This window comes from Rhamphochromis longiceps, linkage group LG2 (assembly GCF_057381845.1).
Source record: "Rhamphochromis longiceps isolate RC_006_pf linkage group LG2, R_longiceps_female_GT1.1, whole genome shotgun sequence".
Taxonomy (NCBI): domain Eukaryota; kingdom Metazoa; phylum Chordata; class Actinopteri; order Cichliformes; family Cichlidae; genus Rhamphochromis; species Rhamphochromis longiceps.
The window spans coordinates 37774955-37795604 of NC_140558.1; the positions used below are offsets into that span (position 1 = coordinate 37774955).

The 20650-nt window shown below is 41.0% G+C and overlaps 2 protein-coding genes across 2 annotated transcripts; one reads left to right on the forward strand and one right to left on the reverse strand.

The window, feature by feature from the left end:
• The first annotated feature begins 3829 nt into the window (after positions 1–3829).
• prss23 (serine protease 23) lies at positions 3830–7423 on the forward strand. Its single transcript, XM_085427135.1, has 2 exons — positions 3830–4077; positions 5776–7423. The coding sequence occupies exon 2, from the start codon at positions 5793–5795 to the stop codon at positions 6894–6896; it is 1104 nt and encodes a 367-aa protein (XP_085283261.1). The 5' UTR covers positions 3830–4077; positions 5776–5792; the 3' UTR covers positions 6897–7423.
• Positions 7424–9459: 2036 nt separating this feature from the next.
• cfl1 (cofilin 1) lies at positions 9460–16276 on the reverse strand. Its single transcript, XM_085427158.1, has 4 exons — positions 16118–16276; positions 12180–12490; positions 12017–12093; positions 9460–10497 (listed from the first exon to the last, which is right to left on the reverse strand). The coding sequence occupies exons 1-4, from the start codon at positions 16118–16120 to the stop codon at positions 10385–10387; spliced, it is 504 nt and encodes a 167-aa protein (XP_085283284.1). The 5' UTR covers positions 16121–16276; the 3' UTR covers positions 9460–10384.
• Positions 16277–20650: the final 4374 nt, after the last annotated feature.

Genomic DNA, 20650 nt, shown 5'->3' on the forward strand with positions numbered 1-20650 from the left:
CAGGAGACAGGTGGGACACTGGGAGGCTTTTTATACACACTGATTTATGCAGGATAACAAACTGAGTAAATTGTACCAGAGAGTTTCAGTCATGTGTAATAAATTTGAATACAGCTGAACAAATACAGGCTATAAAAGCTTTTGGGGGAAATCAGGTTTTCTACTTCCTCTGAAGGGCATATTACTCTACTGTAATTCTACTTTAGCTTTTGCTAACACACCTAGTAGCACACCTTTTTTCTTCAATTGAAGGATTTTTTTTTCATATTTTGAAAGGTAAAATCACACCTTTTATCTTAGTCCACACACAGCACCTCCAAAGTTCACTGCTTGTATCACATTTATTTAATTTGCTTTAAGTGTAGAAGGTGAAAAGTTATCTGTGGAACTTCTAAAGTGGTGTAAAAATACAAACTATGATTGTTATTATTATGCTTTAGCTTTTGCAGAGATTTTGGGTAGCTGTAGAGTCTGTTGGTAGATTTTATCACTTGTGGAAACGATGGCCATAGTGGAGATGATACAACCTACTGACACGACCTTTGACACTGCACTCACACATTGTTTGCACACAAATTACCACCGGCTGCAGCAATCATCAAGGAGAGAAATAAAATCGTTCTTATTGAATTGCAGGAAACTGCAGAGCCAACAGTTTATATTTGATTGTGCATTCAACGTTTCATAAAAAATGCCTGATAATGTTAAATGATTGTGTATTAATTACTGCACTTAATAACAAAATTATGTACAGCTGGGCTGCATAATTACTGGTGGTTTATCTTTCTAATCATGCATGTAAACATTTGGCATGCAACATGTGCAGTGATGGTTGAAAATATAGATTTACAACAATATTATGATGGTATTTACAAGTTTTGATAGTATTTTATAGTACTTGCCTGTAATTTGCATGAAGGCCACCAACTTGTCTGCAAACAGTCACCAGCTACTCACCAAGCAGTAGTTGTGTTATTGTAGGGTCATTGCCTTACAATATAAAGCACCTTGAGGCAGCTGTTGTTATGATTTGGTGCTATATGAATAAAACTGAACTGAAATTGAACGGAAATAGTGGATCTGTAAAAAATGCTATCCGAACTGGAAACTGAGAGCATTAAAACCTGTACTGCAGTGCTACAGCCAACACATTTGAAAAAGTGCAACTTTTACTTTGAAAGAAAATGGTCTCCGTTTCCAGTTTGCATCGCATTTTTCACAGTTTCACAACCACTTGGAGAGTACTTGGGGAATGTTTGCAGAAAAGTGGGTAACTTCCGTTTGCTAGTGCCCAAAGCAATCACAGTGAGGTTTTTAAACCATCTTTGCAACCAATTTCACCTTGAAACTCCCGACAACCACTTGCCAACCAGACTGGGAGTACAGATTTGTGGTTGCCAGGGGATCACTGACTGGTCTCTAGGCCTGTCTGACTGGGGCCTGATCACTTGATAGTGTCACACGTCCAAAACAGCAGTTATAGTTATTGTTGTGTGGTTAGCAGTCATGTGACTGAACAGAAATTACCCCTTTATTCCAGTCTTTGTAGTAAGCTAAGCTAACGGGTTGGTGTCTGGAAATCAGTACTTTGCAGAGGGGTGTTAATCTCCTCATCTCCGCGCTGGCAGGAAAGCAAACAGTATTTTACATAATGTTTCTGGTAACATGTGCATCTTCTGCCCTGTTTAATTTGAGCAGAATGTTTTGTGAGGAACATTGAAAAGAACAGGACGGAAAGAGAGAAATTCCAGAGAGAAACATAAGCCAAGCTGCTTGGTGCCAAACACACACATGCGAACACACAAAACTTCTTGTGCTCGCTGCCTGTAGCACAGAGACAGGCAGTGATACCATCTTGCTTACAGAAATTGCATCAACACTTCTCTAGCTTTTTGCATGCTATCTTTCTTACCATCCTTCATATCTCAGAGGGAATATACCTTACACTCAATCTGTCAGCACCATAGTTCTCCCTGAGCACCAGCTGAATGTCTAATTACAGAGATGAGGAGCGGGTTGGGTAGGTGTTCTTCTCGGGTGACATTTGCTCTGAGGACAGCAGCGACAGACAGACTTCTGTCTTTGGTGGGAGATTCTTTGGCTTCCCTGAAAGCACCGTCTCTGTGACTGGGAGCTCTGTTTTCTGCAACAAGTCGTCGAATAGTGTCACTCCAGGGCTTCCCAAATTCCACAGGTTGACAGATTCGAAAGACCTCTGGAAATCAAGGTCAGAGGACGCGGTGAACTCTGCAGCTAACATGCCCTAACAGTCGTCTGCCTGCCAGCTAGAGTGTCTGAGTGCGCTGAAGTTGGTCTTCAAATTTATCTATCTTTTGGCACGCATGAAAAGTGTGATGCCAGGAACAAGATTTTTCTTGCTATGGTGTAGCTGTGGGCTACAAAGCTCAACACCAGACACTTATTATGATATGAAAATGAACACTTATATTCTGTGACTAAGTCGGTAGAGGAGAAACAGTAATCAGGAATGGTGATTCATGGAAGTGAATGTTAAGTCTTCATGTCACAACAGAGCTACACTAAAGATATTACAGTGGGGAGAGTGTTATGGAAAGAAACAGAAAGAGTTTTTCTAATAAAGGGAATTTCCCATTCCCTCCAAAACGACATATATAAACTATATGTCCAGTGAGACTTATATAATTTCCCCCATGCAACAAACAGAATGCTCACATATTTAATACTAAGTCATATAATTACATGTATAACAAAAACTTAAAAAGTAGGCTGCTTTTATTGGCGATTTATATACAGTTATGCTTGGCAGCTCACGTGCACTCACCATGGGCATGAAGTTTGAAGACCAGACTTTAAAAAAGTGGTGACACATCAGAATAACTGGTACTGACATGTTATTTTTTAAACTGATGATCTTGAAATCTGCAGTTGTTTAGAAATGGCTCAGCGAGACCTTCCAAGCACGTGTAAATCTACAGCTCTCCTTCTTATGTCTTCACTGAGGTCCTTGGACTTTTCCATTGTTCTGAGTTTTGGTTGATACAATGAGTGCTGTCAAACAAATCCTTTTTCATGCTGGCAAAGAGAAGCTATCAGTTGTTTTCAATCATGATCACCAATGAGACTCTAACAGGACAAGTTTAGAGATATTGTAGAACCTTCTGCACCACTTAAAAGATTTAAATTATTGTATGTATGTGACCCTGTGTGAATGAGACACAATCTAAAATAAACGTAAACTTATGCACACATTGTTTTTTAGAGTCATTAAAGATGCATGCTGTAAAAAGCCCCAAATTACCATGACATTCACGCCCACAATGAGTGCATGCAAATGTCTGACCAGAACTGAAAGCCTTAGGAGATTTACAATATGTACTGTCGCCAATATACTGCTTGCTCAAAGGGAGTTGTTTGATTTTTGGGGTTTTTGCTCTATTATTGTATTACAATATGAAGCACCTTGAGGCAACTGTTGTTGTGATTTGGTGTTATTTAGCTAAAATTGAATGAAATTGAATTGAACGGAAACTTTCTTGCTTTAAATTGAAATTTGTGGGCAGCCTGAGGAACATTCAGTAGAAAGATGATTTGTGATTTGACATTTATCATGTAAAACTTTTCATGTATTTTTTAAAAGAAGGAAAACTTTATAAACCGTTTAAAACCAGTACCATTCAGCACCATTCAGTCAAAAAGTCCGTTTAACTTTGTCTTATGATTAAACCTGTAAAACTACAGCGCGTGCTGCCCCTCGGCACCCTGGCAGGCGGGAAGTTGAGGGGCACTAGGACCGCGAGGCCGGCCGGTGCATGAAGAGAAAACACTTGTTTTCAGGCTCGAGGTTTTATTTGTGGCGCTCAGGCTGAGCAGAGCAGGTTTCACGGCACGCCCCGAGACTCGCTCCACACCTGGAGCTGCATGTGCACGCGCTGTAAAAGAGCCTATGAGATTTACCTGTCGGAGGTGGGAGAAAGTAGCTAACCTGTCAGCGCAGAGGTGGAGGACAACCTGGGGAAATGATCCCGAAGGAGTCGTCTGATGGGGAGGAGAACTTGACTGGGATGTAAACACGGACTATCGATCTGTAATCAGGAGGTAATAATGGGAGGCTTGGCTGAGAACTGCTGCTGTGTCTCTACTGGGACACATAAAGCGCTAAACTCGAGTTACATTCACATTTACGAATTATTTTTGTACGTGAACAATTTCCTGAATGAGGTGGTTGAAAGATTTTCTAAGAAGTTTTTTAAGCAAACTTTGAGCTACGGTCCATCTCACTGCAGCATATGATCTATATGGACTAGATCAGATGCTGATCGGGAAGTTTTCTGCAGGGTTTTAGATACTTGCCTTGGATGATTGTAGATATTTAAACTGTTCTAAATGACTTGTTGACCTATAATCAGCTAAACAAGTCTCTCACGAATGATAACCAGACATTTCAGGAACAAGGTAAAAGCTGAAATCAGTTTTTGGCAAGGTGATTTTTATATATGCTTTAAAAAATCTCATTGAGATTAAAAATCTTCTTTTCTGGAAAGACCTGGGGTCAGCAGAAAGGGCAACAAATATGATATAACAGCTCTATAAATATATTTTAAGTGTAAAAAAAGGAAATGGATTGTTTGTAATGTAGGACACAGCCATTTCTTTATCTTATCCTAACTGCTTACCAAAATAAGTAAAAACAAATCCAAACATCAGGACTCACTTCCTGTAAGGGCTAGACTTTGATATGCGATACAAAAACTGTTTGCACTTGGTCTGCTCAAAGACACACCATGATCTCAGGTTACTGCAGTGGCCACAAAGCCACACCTTTCCCACCATCTTTCCTCCAGATTAATGTGTCTTTTCCCGTGTTTTCATCTTTATTTATTTTCTATCAAAATAGTTCTCTAAAACATTCAACATTAAACAAAAGGCTGTGAAAAGACAACTATTTCATTTATTTTACACCCTAAAACGTGGATTACACGTCTTCCCAGGCTGTTACCACTTTGAATGTCCTCACAGCTGCCATGGAAGGATATTTGTACTTTCCCAGCTTACAGGATCCCTTTGCTGCAGCTCTACCTCCGTTACAGTGCTTTATGGGGCAGCTCATAGGTGTGTGGACAGGCCCCACCCTGTCTTTAGTTAGGAGTAATGCTCTGTTCTGCTGCCCTGCCTGGACTTGTAGCCTTTTCACTTTTTTTACACACCTGCTCTCTTCGTGCCATGAGTGCCTGGGGATCCACAGTCTTTAAAGGGGATCAAGTGTCTGCTTATCCCTGCTAATCTGCCCTGAAAGCCCGAAAGCCTTGTGTACGCTGTAACATAGTTAATGTTTAATGAAAAATACCTCCTTACATCCGAGTGCCTTTAAAAACTCTCAAGTTTGTTAAAGAAGTTTAACAAACGTGAGTTTTTTAGAGCTTTTTTTTCTGACTCTTTCACTGACTTTTCTTTGTAATTTGTCATACATTAAACCACGTCTCTGCTTCCACTGGGCTGAAATCCCATTTTCCTGGTAATCTATATTGAAGGAACAAGAGGTTCATTGTTGCCTCTCCACACCACATGAAGTTCAGGCCTGCGTTGCAACATAAAACTTTCTAAGCTGACCTCACTTGTGGTGTGATTTACAATCAATAATCATCTGAAAACAAGTGCAGATTTATGAAGGGATTAGAGCTTGTGTATTTCTGGGGCATCTTGTTTGGGAATGTTTTCCACATTTGTCGTTCCTGTCAAACGTGCAGGAATCCATGCGATCTCAGAGATGCCTGATCATTTTCTGTGTCCTTTCAGTGTTTTCCATCACCACGATGACGCCGTCTGGGAGCTCCCTCCTGACTCACCTGTTTCTTCAGCTCCCCCTCACCTTCTCTCTCCTCCACCCTCCTCCAGCCCACGTCCCCACGCTGGTCCCTCACGCTCCGACGCCTCTCGCCCGCTCCCGCTTCAGTGCTTACGCTCAGCTGGATTTCACCACTCATTGCAACGCAAGTTGCTTCCACAGAGGAGAGCAGGAAGAGCAGCTCATGGAGAAACTGGCATTCGAGACCCTGTACGCCGACGGCTCGCGCACTCTCACCACGGTAGATGTGGAGGATGACGCAGAGTCAGGAGGAGCTCACCCTTCGCCCTGGAGAGTGAAGCCCAGGCGTGTGAGACGGCAGATCTATGGAGCGGATGGCCGCTTTAACATACAAGGTGACAACTTCCTGTTGGATTACCCCTTTTCCACAGCTGTGCGGATCTCCACCGGCTGCACCGGCGTTCTCGTGTCTCAGCGGCACGTCCTTACAGCTGCACACTGTGTGCATGATGGGAAGGATTATGTCAATGGGGCGCGAAGGCTCAGGGTGGGCTTCCTGATCCCTCCATCTATCAACGGCACAAAAACACACTTCACTTCTGCCAAGAAGCCTCTGGTCCACTGGGTGCGGGTGAGACGCACCCGTGTGCCAAAGGGCTGGATCCAGGGTCCTCAGGAGGTTAGCATGGAGTTCGATTATGCCCTGCTGGAGCTGCGTTGGCCTCACCGTCGTCCCTTCATGCGTCTCTCTGTGGCTCCGTCCTCTGACGATCTGGCAGGCCATCGTATCCACTTCTCCGGTTTCGACAGCGACAGGCCCGGGCAGCTCGTGTACAGGTTTTGTCCCGTGGAAGAAGAGTCCAATGACCTGATATATCAGCACTGCGATGCCCGACCTGGAGCCAGTGGCTCTGGAGTATACGGCCGAGTGTGGGACAACAACTTAGAGCGCTGGGAAAGGAAGGTCATCGGCATCTTCTCTGGACACCAGTGGCTGGAGATAGATGGCGAGAACCGGGATTACAATGTGGCCGTGCGCATCACTCCTTTAAAGTTCGCTCAGATCTGTTACTGGGTTCATGGAAACCGGCTAGACTGTGTCCAGGACTGAGAAAGACCAAAGGCAGGAGGTTTAAAGCAGAGCATGAAAAACACAATAAAGCTCAAAATGACTTTAAAAAAACACACACAGGGTCAAATATCTGATCCATTTCAACACTGAGTTATTTCTCTCCTGTCTTTAATTTGCTCCCTGTAACCTCTGGGCCTATTAAATAAACCAGCCTGTGAGATCATCAGAACGGCATCTTTTAATATGTTTTCACTCGCAGTCAGATTAATAAGTCAGTGTTTCCACAGCATTAACAGAAGCCACTTTTAACAAGAGGGGGAAAAAACACTGTAACTCATGTGTGTGTCAGTAGCTGCACATTATTTTCCTACTGTGGACAAATGTAATCCACCAAGGCTGTATTTGCATCTTTCCTGCTCTGGCTTTGGGGACTTGGTTTTTGGTATCTTGAGAGCAGAGACCGTTTGCTGTTCTTGGTCCGGACTGGAAACACAGAGTTTTGACTTTATTTTATTTTTAAAAAAATGCTTGGTATATTTTAATAAACAGAGATTTATAACTGTGTGTGTCCATAGTCTTGACTCTGGTTCAGGAGTGGTGCTGTGCTGCCCTCCTGTGGTCATAACACCTGCTGCCGCTGTGGAGGAGTGATGATCCAGTTAGAGGAGTCTGCAGAACTGCAGAACAGAAGAGGCCGTGCCTCAAGCGGAGGCTCAAACCTGTCTGACGGGCTTTGCAAAATGAAGGCGGTGTGCATTTTGGACGGTTCTCATACCAAAGCACTCTATACTACAAACCACATTCACTCACACATTTATTTGTTTTAGTCTATGCTTTTAAGCACTTTCTAACTATCATTCTTTTGCACTGGGTTCAGTTTCTTACCCAAAGCTGGAGATCGAGAAACTCAACATGTGATCGGTAGGGGACCGACTCTACTCCACTCTACAATGAACCATTAAAGACAGAAAATTGTGGTTTTTAAAGTCAATAATCCATAAAAAGTTGCTGTTTTTCTTTTTTTTTAATTGTGGGGCAGAGTTTAGGTAATGAGCTGCCAGTTATTATGGCAGCATTTCTTTGTAATGTGCAAAAACTGAGACGTCTTACTCTTATTAAGATATCTCAGGCTAGGTGGGTGTCAGTAGTTCACATTTAGATGTTCAGATGTGAACATTTTCAAAATCTACTTAAAATTTGTTACGCTTAAATAAAGACAAGCAATTTTTTTCATTTGTTTTTTTTTTTTAAGGGTTATTAAGAGATAGTTTCGCAGACTGATCCTGATTAAGACAATTTCGGCTATACGTGGCCCAGGAACTAAAAAAAGATCGGCACTCCTTGTTTTAGGCTGAGGAATCCAACACAGGAGTGTCAACATGTGACCTGGATGGCTATGCAAACTAAAGACATTAGTGTTAAATTACATGATTTCATTGTATTTATTTTATGATCCGGCTCATTTTAAGGTAAACTGAGCTGTCTACCTGGCTCAGAAACTGCAGTCCAAATTCCAGGTTAGGACACTGTAAAATGCAAATAAAAACAGAACGGTTAACAAATCTCATAAAGCCATATTTTATTTACAATAAAAAGGCTGGGCTAAATTGTGAAGATTTTTGAATATTTCATTATCTACAGTACATATTATCATCCACAGATTAAGAGAATCTGAAGATATCTGTGCGCACAAGGAACAAGGCTGAAAATGAATATTGCATGCCTGTGATGTTCGGGGACTGAGGCAGCGCTGCTTTAAAAACACCCACGATTCTGTCATGGAAATCACTGCACAGGCTCAGGAGCACTTCCAGAAATTATTGTTTGTTAAAAAAGTTCACTGTTTAGTCCACAAATTTAGCTTAAAGCTCCATCATGCAAAGATGAAGCAATGGAAGCATACATTGCTTCATCTTTGCATGATGGAGCTTCATTGAAAGCTTGCATATTTCAGCAAGACATTGCTAAATCACATACTGCTTCTATTACAACAGTATGGCTTCACAGCTGTAGAGTCCGGGTGCTGAACTGACCTGCAGCCCAGACTTGGGAGTGGCTGAAGCTCAGGAGGTAGAGCAGATCATCTGTTAATTGGCAGGTTGCCATTTTGATACCTGCTTTGAGTAGAAACGTGCTATGCAAGAACCAGTCATTCTACCGCCAACGGGAAACATTTGGAGACTCCATGAGACAAAATAAATGAGAGGCTGATGATCAGCTGGAATCTTTCCTGTGTTCTTTTGTGAATAAATTTTGTGTTTAGGATTTGGATCATTGCATTATGTGTTTGTTTTTTCATTTTGATTTTACAGCATGCCCTCAGTGGGTTTATTTTGGTATTCACCGACTGTCGTTTGCTGGCAATATGTCAGTAAAGATTTTCAACATGAATATTTCATCAAGAAATATTGTTCAGTACATTAACTGAACATAGGACACTTTCATGCAAAATGATATAGATTTTCTTGGACTGGACATGCAGGTTGTGCTTTAAATACTGGTCCCCCATGACCATGTAGCTACTAAAAATAATTCTGTGTCACACATCATCAAAAAGCCAAAACACTGTTGAGAGTAAACAAACTCAAGAGCAGCACGTGTCAGTAGTTTAGTGCTTTTTATTAGAGATAAGGAGACGATACAAAACATCCACCATTCAGTATTCAGTCTAAACTCTGACCACTGGTCTTTCATATACACATCGCTCCCCATCAGACCTTCATAACACCAAAGTTTTTAAGTTGAGGAAATCCTGGTTTTAACGAGTACAAGGAATGTCTGTTCACTACATCAAATGTCATGTTTTTTTCTCACCCGGAACTGGAAATATAAAGGAATTGCTCAAGTTTTGGAACCTTTCAAAAACAAAAAAAAGAACAATGGAATAACAAAACAAAGAAAAAAAATTATATATATTTAACCGTGTTCCCCCAGAGTGTTTTTATACAGCTCCTGCAATCAAATGAATTAGTTCATTACTACACCTACTCAACTATACACACTTACAAAACTTAACTAGAAGTTTGGCAAAAAAAACAAAAACAAAACAAAAAAAAAAAAAAAAAAAAAAAAAACGTAGTTGGAACAATTATCTGTCAGGATTCAGTGGTTGGGAAACTAGAAGGTTTGCTGACCGTCTCTTTCTCTGCAGTCAGTCAAATGGAACCTGGAAAGAATGAAACCCTGTCCTTAAACACGAACTGTGTGTATTTAAGTTTTAATCATCGTCATCATTTTCCTTCTTCAGTTGTATCTTAATGTTTTCCTTTGTGTTTTGTTCATAATCTTTACGTTGCATGAACTGGAATGACAGTCTGATTCGTTGTTGTTTTATTTTTGTTGTTGTCGTTTTTTAAAACTGTCACTTGACCCCAAAAACCCACCCATGATATCCCTCCCCGAGAGTCCCACGAATTGATGCTGGTTCTGCTTTTGCCCTTCTCCACACCACACTGGAATGAACAGCTAAACCCGACAGATGTGTCTGAAAGGCTTTAATCGAAGCCGGAGAAGAGGGGGAGGGATATTTATAAAGGAGCTCCTTCCAGACTGACTACCGATGAGCCACCGAGCTTTTCTGCCAGAGTGTGCCGGTCTTTAAGATCTTCAAAACCGTTCACCTGCCATTCGTGCTTAATACCTGCAAAATAGACAGGCAGAGTTATGCATCAAGGGGGGAAAAAACTCAGCAGGTGAGCTCATTTGATGAATGTACACTGACAAACAAGTTTAACAGGAGAAAATATTCACTCATCCTACAAACAATGCCTGACATTTGGAAGCGTTTCAAATCCACTTCATTTTAATACAAAATTACTTAAATAACAAACAAACAAACAAACAAAAACCTAAGGTGGACAGACACACAAAGTCCCAAATGAGCTCTTAAAGAACTCATGGTATCATATTATCCCAATACAGCAGTCCCCTCTCAGACTGCAGCCTTACTTGTGGTTCCTGAGTTTCTAAAAAGTAAAATGGGAGCCAGATTCTTCAGCTATTAGACTCCTCTCTCAGTTGGGTTCAGGGGACAAACACTCCTCTCTGCTCACAAGATCAAGCATTAAACTTTCCTTTTGATGGTTAGAGCTGTATCAGCGGACCCTGAACCACTCTCACTTACACTGCTATAGACTCAGACTGCTGATGAACTTCCCATGATGCACTGAGCCCTATTAGATGCCACTACAGCATGCCATTAATTCTTGTCTTTTCTCTCTCCTGTAGCTTGGCCCTGTTAGTTTCTCGTGTTTTCTGCTCCTCTTTTCATTTTCTTCTTTCGTCTTCATGTCAACCATCACCAAGCATTTGCTCATAGGGCAGTGGTTCTTAAACATTTTATGGCTTGCAAAAAAACAACAAACAAAGCTCCTTCTTGTGTCACAAATCTTGTTTTTAACCTTAATAAAATACTGGGACCATGATGAGTTTAAAATCATATAAAAGCTGGGTGCGACACCATCAGCAAACTTATTGATCAAAAGAAACACTTCAAGTCATGTTTCACTTTATGATCGTCTCTGGCTGACTGCAGCCCGGCAGGGGGTACCTCTTTATGGAAGTGCACTGTGAAAATGACCCTCTGTTCCCTCAATCTGAGACCTCAGTAAACACATCCCAGATGACTTTACAGACTTGACCACTAATTTCATATGTTAATTAATAAAACATGCAACTTGTGATCATTATTAGAATCAGAAAGCTCGTTGGCTAATAAAATGACAATCATAAGTCTTGTGCAGTGCTGGGTTTCACAGTTATATCCACCCTCACTAAACACCACAATTGCAACAGCGTCTCTACTCACCAAAAATCTTATTTTCATCTTTAAGCTCACATGTGGCCACATTTAAAGGATCCACCCATCGCATCTATGAGCAACAACATCCAATACATAATTTCCCTATGGATCAATAAAGTATTGTGATACTGGGGACTGAGGGCTCGTCACTTATAATACTGACATTATTAAAACAATATTAAAACAATTAACTCAAAGATGCATTCATCCTTTGTGAGCTGAGGGCGACAGCAGAGTCAGGTGATACCCTCTGTTGTGTTGTCTCGAGAGCGTTTACATAATTCAGGTTTGAGTGTGGTTCAAGATCAAGTGTGAATACTTGTTTCTGATGATTCTCTGATCACAACCAGACACTCACCTTCAAATTTCCTCTTGATGGCATCTTTTGAGCTGGCATAGATCATCTTACTCTTCAAGGGAGCGCTATCTGGAGCCCTGTGACGTAAGGAAAACAATTTAACTCTAATGTCAATTTAATGAAGCTCAAAAACTTTTAAATGTGTAATAACGGTTGCTTTCACCAGAAGATAAAGACGAGGTCCTCCTTCTTTGTTTCTTTGGTCTCGTAGGTGGCGTCATACAGAGCATAGCGGCAATCGTTTGGGGGCAGCATCTTCACAAAGTGCTGGTATGGGTCCTGCACGGTGGTTCCCAAGTCGCCCACGAGGATCTCTTTGCCGTCGTCCAGAACAATGTTCTTCAGGTCCTTGCTCAGGCAGAACAGGATGGCCTTCTTCCTCTTCTTCTTCTCGTCCTCATTTGGCTGAGCCTTACGCACCTTCATGTCATTGAAGACCGTGATGACTTCATCTGTGACTTTCACACCGGAGGCCTAAGGATCGAACCATGTGTTAATACAGAGTCTCATATATCAAAATCACGACAGCTGCCCTAAAACAACTCTTGAAAATTCAAGTAATTCCCTAACATGCCTGAATAGCTTCAGTACAGTATATAACTCATAATTCACAAAATACGGAGAACAATACAAAATTAAGAACAAAATGTTATTAATGTGAACTGACTAATGCTTCTACTCATCAACAAGTCTGCAAAAAATGCCTTTAACTTTTCAAATGTGAGTATTATCCACATAATAAAAGATCGATGCAGCCACTGATGTCATCCACTAGTTTATGAAGGCTTGTTATGAAGCCTTGAACTAAGAGTCTCTGCCATCACCATCTTTTGAAACCAGATGCGAAAAGCAAGAGGCGGATCTGACAGAGAAACAGGTTATCCAGGATATTACCTCATTAGGAAAGTTGTGATAACAATGTTTTACCAAACTAACTAATACTAAAAACTAAAAAGCCATTTCCTCTAAATTTGTTTTTCATTTTGTTTAGTGTTCCAAGTTCATATACATCACTTGAGGTAGCTTTAATGTTTTTTTAAAGTATACTTTTTATTTCAATTGTTTACAATGAATTAAAAAACTTTTTGATTATTCAGAACATAAACCAAACACTAGATAGTTTACACAAATATGTTATTCAGACTGGAAAAACATCCAACAGAGAAAGTTCAAAAAAGGTTCCGAAACCTGTTTCCTCGCCCATCACTGGAATAATTATTAATTTGTTTGTCTGACTCTGCACGAGTTTCTTCAAAAAACAATGCCATGAACATTTTGGCATGTAAAACACCCACGTTCATTTTTATTATAATTGTGTCCTCCCTGATACAAACCAAGCAGAAATGGCTTCAGGTCTGCTGGAATTTCTTTTCTTCAAAAAAAAACCCTGGAATTTTTCAGCACCTCTGCATTTACTATAAAAGGTGATGGTATATTTTTACAGTAACTGTTTAACTTGGCAGGAGATGCACAGGAACTGAATGTATTTTAAGCTTGAGTCAAACAAAAGGGTGGGTTTTTGTCATTTTCTATAGTCACTGCTTCGTCAACGCGAGGCTGTGGTCTTCAACAGGCCGCACGTGACAACTACAGTAAATACAGACATCGTTAGGCTGAAGAATGGCCTGAGAGGGTGGCATGTGACCATCACACAGAGAGAGAGAGCAGGAACACTCCCAGTGACTGATGAAAAGGCTTGAACGCACAAAAGATGTGGTGATTACCAGATGTGGGCTGGATAAAACAAAACTGAATATTTTCACGAGTTTCAATTAAATAAACACTGATGATTTTGTCATAAAAACACAATTTCCTCAATAATATATAACAAGGGAATAGTGAAAACAAAACGGCAAACTGTGGCCAGTCTAGACTGTCCAAAGTCCACACTGAACATAAAAAAACCCTGTAAGTTCAGCTAACAGGTGTGTCTACACTTCTGTGACTATGACTGGACGAGCAGTTATAAAACATTACCCAGCTTCGGCCTTTCTCCACGCAACAGGCATCTCTGCTATAAAGATGACCACGTGGGTGAGGGTGTGGTCAGGATTTGAGCATTTCAGCGTCGCCCTTAGTCATGAACAATGAAGCTTCTGTTGAAATGTATAATACAGGCTACCCAAGTTCACTGTCACAATCATGTCTTCTGACTCTGTTTAAGGCCCCTTACAGGAAAGGAAAAAAAAAAAAAAACAGATCCCCCAAGCAATGGGGGAGAAAAAAAAGACAATGAAAAGGAAATAATGGGGCAGGAAACATGGAAAACTGGGGGAGCAGCCCGGGGCAGACATTGTATGTTTGCTCAGGGCGTTAAAGGCCTGTAAGATAATGAGAATTCCAGAGTAATAATTAACCAGTGAGCAGCCCTACTTAATAAAGTAAGACTGGTACTGCACCATTTCTCCGTGCCTTTGCAGTTTGGTCAAGTTCACACACTATTTTGCACATGAGAAAGCACAGTCATCTCACTGCATTCTTCCTCGAAGGAAGGGATAAGGACTACAACCACCAAACATGGCCTGCAACTGTTAAATAATAATAAAAAGAGATGGTACTAGTTTTTTTTTTTTTGTGGAACCGTTATGACTGCGCTCAGACCCAGCTCTAATCTTATCTAATGATAATCACTGACGCCAAGGTTCAACTGAATCAGTACAAAGGAGTCACAGTCCAAGTCTTCCTTATCAGGATTACAGGCCTCTCACCTTTATGCTGCAGGACAATTTCACTGGAAGACCACGGCAGGCTTATGTCTAGACTCTCGGGGTGATTTAGTGCACGTCTGTGAGGATAGCGAGGAAAATGGCGATAGTACTTAGATAAACATTATTTTTCCCTTTGGGGGCGGTGGGGGAAAACTATCCCTGCTTCTCTAGTGTTTCACATATGAATGAATGAATGAATAGACATCTATTTATTTTCCCCCCGACCCGCGTGAGTAAACAGCTGTATGAATTAGATGCGCAGCGCAAAATAAAAGATGCGCAGCGCCGAACGTGAAGACACAGCGGCCCCGCTAGCTTCTAGTAAGCGGCCCCTAACGCTGCCAAATTGGTGTTTCATAACGGTAATAATCCGGTCAAAGATGCGGTTCCTCCCTGAAGAAACGGAGTAAAGCTACGGGGGGGCAGTTGCGATAGGTCCAATCTAATCGCTGAGACATAAAAAATAAAAAAAAATACAGCCCCAAACAAAATGGTCTTTGCACCAAATTCAGGGTGGGGCCATGAATGCAGCACACGCACATGTGAACGCTAGCTTGCTATATAAGGCAAAACTGCTCTAAAAGGGACCGGTCGTCTGTCAAATCGCACATTTATTCTCACGGCGTCCCTCCACCACAATCATGCGGTTTGTGCTTTTGCCCTCACTGTGGGATAATATAATAATAATGCTTTACGAATGCACCTGCACTTAAAACAACAGCGTCAGTATGGGAGCCGTGTACAGACAAAGAAGAAAATTTCAGCTAGCGCCATAATGGGTGTCATTTCTGGCTGCACTGTAACGCAGCTACTCCGGCTAACAATACAGCTAGCCGGGCAGCCCCGGAGGCACGGGTGCTGCTGCACCTGCCAGCGCCGCAGCCCTGTGATGCGGGAACACGGGCGAGCACAGGTGAAATAACTGAAACATGATGCAGTGGAAACACCGGAGCAGTGTCATGGCAACGGTGCGGACGTTAACTCAGACAGGGGCCCCTCGATAAAGCGGCTTTTTGTCGGCGAAACACTTGGGAGATGAACGAAATGGCGCCAGTGGCTTTTACTTAAAAAAAAAAATCGTTAGTGATTAACCTAGTCTGTTATCTCCATCGTGTGAAAATTGCCGCTCGGAAAGTTCACTGAATGCGAACACTGAAAGACTACACTGCGTTACGGCATTATTAGCCATCCAGTTTCCTAGTCAGCTCCCCAGCCTAGCCAAGCGCTAGCACAGGCTCCTGCGGCATACAGCCGGCTCGAGTGACGCTAAAACACTTACAAATTAAACCCAGTTAAAATTCCCCGCGGGCTTAAACTGAGTCATTATTAGGCAGAAAAGCCATCGAGAATGCATAAAAAACACAAAAGTACGAAAAGGCTGTGTTAAACCTACCATAGCTGTAGCTCTGGATTCGTCTGCGTCTCGTAGAAATTGAAAAGGCGATTGAATCGTCGCTCTTGCTCACAAACACTGGATGCGAAGCGTGAACGCGCCCTTAAGCGCGGCCCCGGTTAGACCAAAGTGCACGAGCGGGAGTGAATGTCTGTTAACCGCGGTAGTCCGGCTGTTGTGCCTACTGGTCAATAACAAACATGACGATAACACAGAGAGGGCCTCGAATCTAATCCACGCAAAATGAAACCAGGCACTAAGTGGCGCCTGGTTTAATTGTCAACTCATTTTTAAATATATAATATTTTTAAATATATAATATGTATCGTTTCACAATTTCCCCATTGCCATCTGATATATGTATATTTCATTAGGGTGGTGGCGGCAAGTGTACGTGAACAAATCAAACATACCAAACCGATAACAGAGTGCATTATGGGAATATGTGTTTTTCTTAAAATGTGAAAAAACCTACAAATCTCGGCAAGTGAGACCTATTTAACCTTCAGTGGTACTTAATGATGAGTAAAATTAGCACGACTGCAGCGTTTATTCCAGTTGCCATTTTTAACTGCCCTTTAAAAGCCGTAATAATTATTACATAAACCGCGTGAGGGGTGTTTGATAGTTGAGACCAGTCTGTCACTGTTTAATGACCGACATTCATCTCCCAGCCGGACGCGGAGCGGGTTTCCAGAGTGGGAGGAAAATCTTCATCATCCATCCTCTCTCCTCTCCTCTCCCCTGCCCTCCCCTCCTTGCGGTTTTTGTCGAACTCACTTCCAAATATGGAAGCGAACGGTGAGCGGCGGCGGCGGTTAGTGCACGCGCCTCGCTCACAGTTTCAGGGAGGGGCCAGGCTGCGACGCTCATCACCATATAAGGAAACAAGGAACCCGAAATTCGCTGTAGCGGAGTTTTTGTACGGACGGCGTCGGCACGCAGTCAGGGAGAGAGGAAAGGACGAGGGGCGGATGTTCAGGCAGAACGAAGCCAGCGTGGAAAATGAATGACGAGAATGACACGTGAGGCGGATAGCAGAGTCCGTGCATGTATACAGGGTGTGAAATGAGGCAAAAATTTCAGTTCGTGCACGCAGACTTATGCGGAATATGGGTCGAGTTACGGCGATGCTATGTAAACACGCTGCTTGCAAACTGACCTACATTCATTACGCGGAATAAAAACAAAGATGGTGTCATGGCCTTTCATTCATTGTTTAAAAAAAGAACAACACTATATATACATTAAAGACTACAAGAGAGGGCAGCAAAGAGGTGGACAGTGTTTCCTTTATCGCTGTGGATCTAAGTCATTAAAATGAAACACATGTCAACAAAGCTGTCCTTTCTTATGGCTTGTATACATCCCGAGTTCCCTCACTGGTGGGTTAATGCTTTCTATGAACATATAAAAGGAGAAGTAAGGCTTTCACTTATTCAAAAGGATTATATTGCCTATAATTTTAGGCATCTCTTTTACTGCCAGCTGGGAATGGCTCCAGGAGGAGAATTTGATATATTTTAAATACAACATAATTATTCTCATGTGATGTTAAAGTGCTACAGAAATGAGTGGCCATTAGTGGAATATCTTTCTCTTTATGTGGGGAGTAAAACTCTTGAAAGGATTAAGAATTTTTATCTTATCTGCAAGTAAAACTTACTATAAAATCCCTGCTTTCTAAGGGCCTAGACCGGGGATGTCAAACTTTTACATTATGGGCCATATTTCAAGTGGGCCAGACCATCTAAACTCCCCTTTCTGTCAGTGTAAAGAATTTTAACTACACATTAGAGTACTGTTTTTAGTAGTAAGTTCAAATTAATGAAATAAATCTGTCAGTGGGACTCTTTGGACTTAATTTGTAAGAAATAAATGTGTAAAATTACAAACAAACAAACTGTTGCCTCATTGCCTAGACTGTCCTGTAATAAACAAATTCGGGTACAAGTTAATCTTGGTTTTATCTGCCCATGCGTTTCCTGGTACATTGTTCCAAAACCTCTGCATTTCCATTCATGAAGGTGTGGCTTGAATTTAGACCTTGACAATGATACACTTACCTGCTTGAGAGCGTTCCTGACTTGGTTTGATGGTATGAAGGTGTTTTTCTGAAGCATGGAAACAATTCTGTCATCATGCACTTAAATTTTCTTGTGTGGTCTTTCCAGCCTCCTTCACCTGTACTGACATCTCCTTGGTCCCCATATTTAAAATTAAAGCCAAAGCTGTAAAATATAAATTTCACACACTGAATCAGGTTCACACAATGTTTGTTTCATTTGTGATGAAATAAGAGGGACCAGGTTTAACCTGGCCATGAAAATAATTGTCAGTCAACTGTCCAATTAATTGTTATCCTCAAATTTGGGAAAACGGGGGACTGTGTATAAAAAAGTATTGTAATTTCTAACCAGTTAATGCAACACTTCAGATAAATATCTTGAATTAAAGTCTAAAATCCAATCCCATATTGATTGATTTAAAATCCACCGTGGTGGGGTACAGAGGGGAAACTATAAAAAATACAGTTAGTTTGTTGGACAAAGATGCAACACATATTAATGGAGACAGCTACAATAACTCATACAGTAGCCTACAATTTATTATTGTTCATATTGTAGCTACATACCTACCACATAGTACCCACTTTGTATTACTAGTACATATACTTTACACACTACATGACATACTGTATTGACTCATTGTTTATGTGCATTACTCGTTCATTGGACTGAATATTACATAATGTAAACTGCTTGATTATTTGTACTGTAAACACACATGTATCCTGTACTATTACACTTTCTCTTTATCAGTGTTTTGCTCATTTGTGCAATAATCCGTGTTTAGAAGACCTACATTCACTTGAGTACTGCTTGCACTATGTAGTTTTATGAACAGCATTTTGCTAGGCTCTCGCTGCACGATGACAACAGAGTTTAATGTGATTTAATCTAATCCAATATCATTCAAAAGCAATCTGTGGCAATCAATTCTTTGGCTGCGCAGTTACATCAAATGCAATGGCGATGTAAGAGCTTTGCATAAGTAGTATTTTTGTAACTGTGCTGATTTGCTTATTCACAGAGGCAAGCCTGCTGGTGGAAAGGGCAGAGAAATGAACAGACCAGAAACGCTGGATCAACAGTTTGAGGCTCCTGTTTATTCTTTATAAAACAGCACTTCTCAAGTTAAAGCCACCATGCACCTGCAAGAGATGACTGCATTAGCTGGGACTACTTGCATGCATTTGCTCGCCTTTGGAACAAGCTGTGTACAAAAAGCACCAAAGAAGAGGGGAAGTGCAATAATAACTGCTTTTTTAAAAACAATTTAAACAGTTCCCTCCTCTTGTGGAAAGAGACAGAAATGGAAAGTGCAAAATGATGGTCAAAAATCACAAATATTCAATATCATATTCAATTTGGAAATTTTTGGCCCTTTACTATGTGGATTTGTATCATTAAGAGTAATATGGTATCACTGTGAGAATAAAGCATCACTGTACAGCTTTTTGGAGATTTTTTTTTTTTGGAATAGTTATTAAAGTGCATACTGCTGCATAGTTACAGGAGCCATCTTCATGTTATCATGCACGTTATCATATTTAGAGATGTAGGGCATAGCTACAAATAATCATCGTCCTTTAATCCACTACCTGATTTACTCTGAGCTGGCTGGAGCAGCCCCTGCTTGGCCCCACAAAGACAAACTAAAATATAATAAATCCACTGAGTGGTCCAGCTTTTTATTTCTCAGTACAACTTGCTGATTTGCTAAAGATTAAATGTTTAACTTGCTGCATGCAAACAAGAATGTAAGAATCAAGCCCATATTGATTATTTTTCTTTCGCAGTAAAAGTCAGTCATATGAAATGGTAGTTTTGAGCTGAACTGGGAGCCAGGTAAATCCAAGTTTTACCTCACACAGCTTAACAAATATTTAAACAGTCTTTTTATAGAACAAATTAATGTGAAGCAGTTTAAACATTAATTTAACTTACAGCTATTTTACCAGTGGGGATTTTGAATAGGGTGGGGTGTCACAATGTTATTTCTCTGCTGACAGTATAGACCATTACCCGTCACTTAAAACATCACAAGATCATTTGAGGGGAAAGCATGACTAACAATATCATATGTTACATGATAATAATCCGTCTAAGTGTTGCAGCCCTCGGAAAAATGAAACACTTGTACAAAAATTCAGGATGACAGCTGTGCTACAGTTTTCTGCTCATTTCTCCTGCTTTTTTGTTCTATTCATACATTTTGCTTGCCATTAGTTTCACGTATGTCTCCAATTAAATTACTAGCATGTTTAAATGTCTTTAAAGAGACAGAATTATCTTGTTTATGCTGTGGACTGTATTATCGCTTAAACTCACAGATTTTTGACATGATTAAAATTTTACATTAGCGCTCACAACATAATGAAAGCAGTTTATTTGGTCAATCAACAGTTATCAGCATTCTAATACTGTCTTTCGTTTGGAATTTTTTATGGAGTGTGTGTGTGTGTGTGTG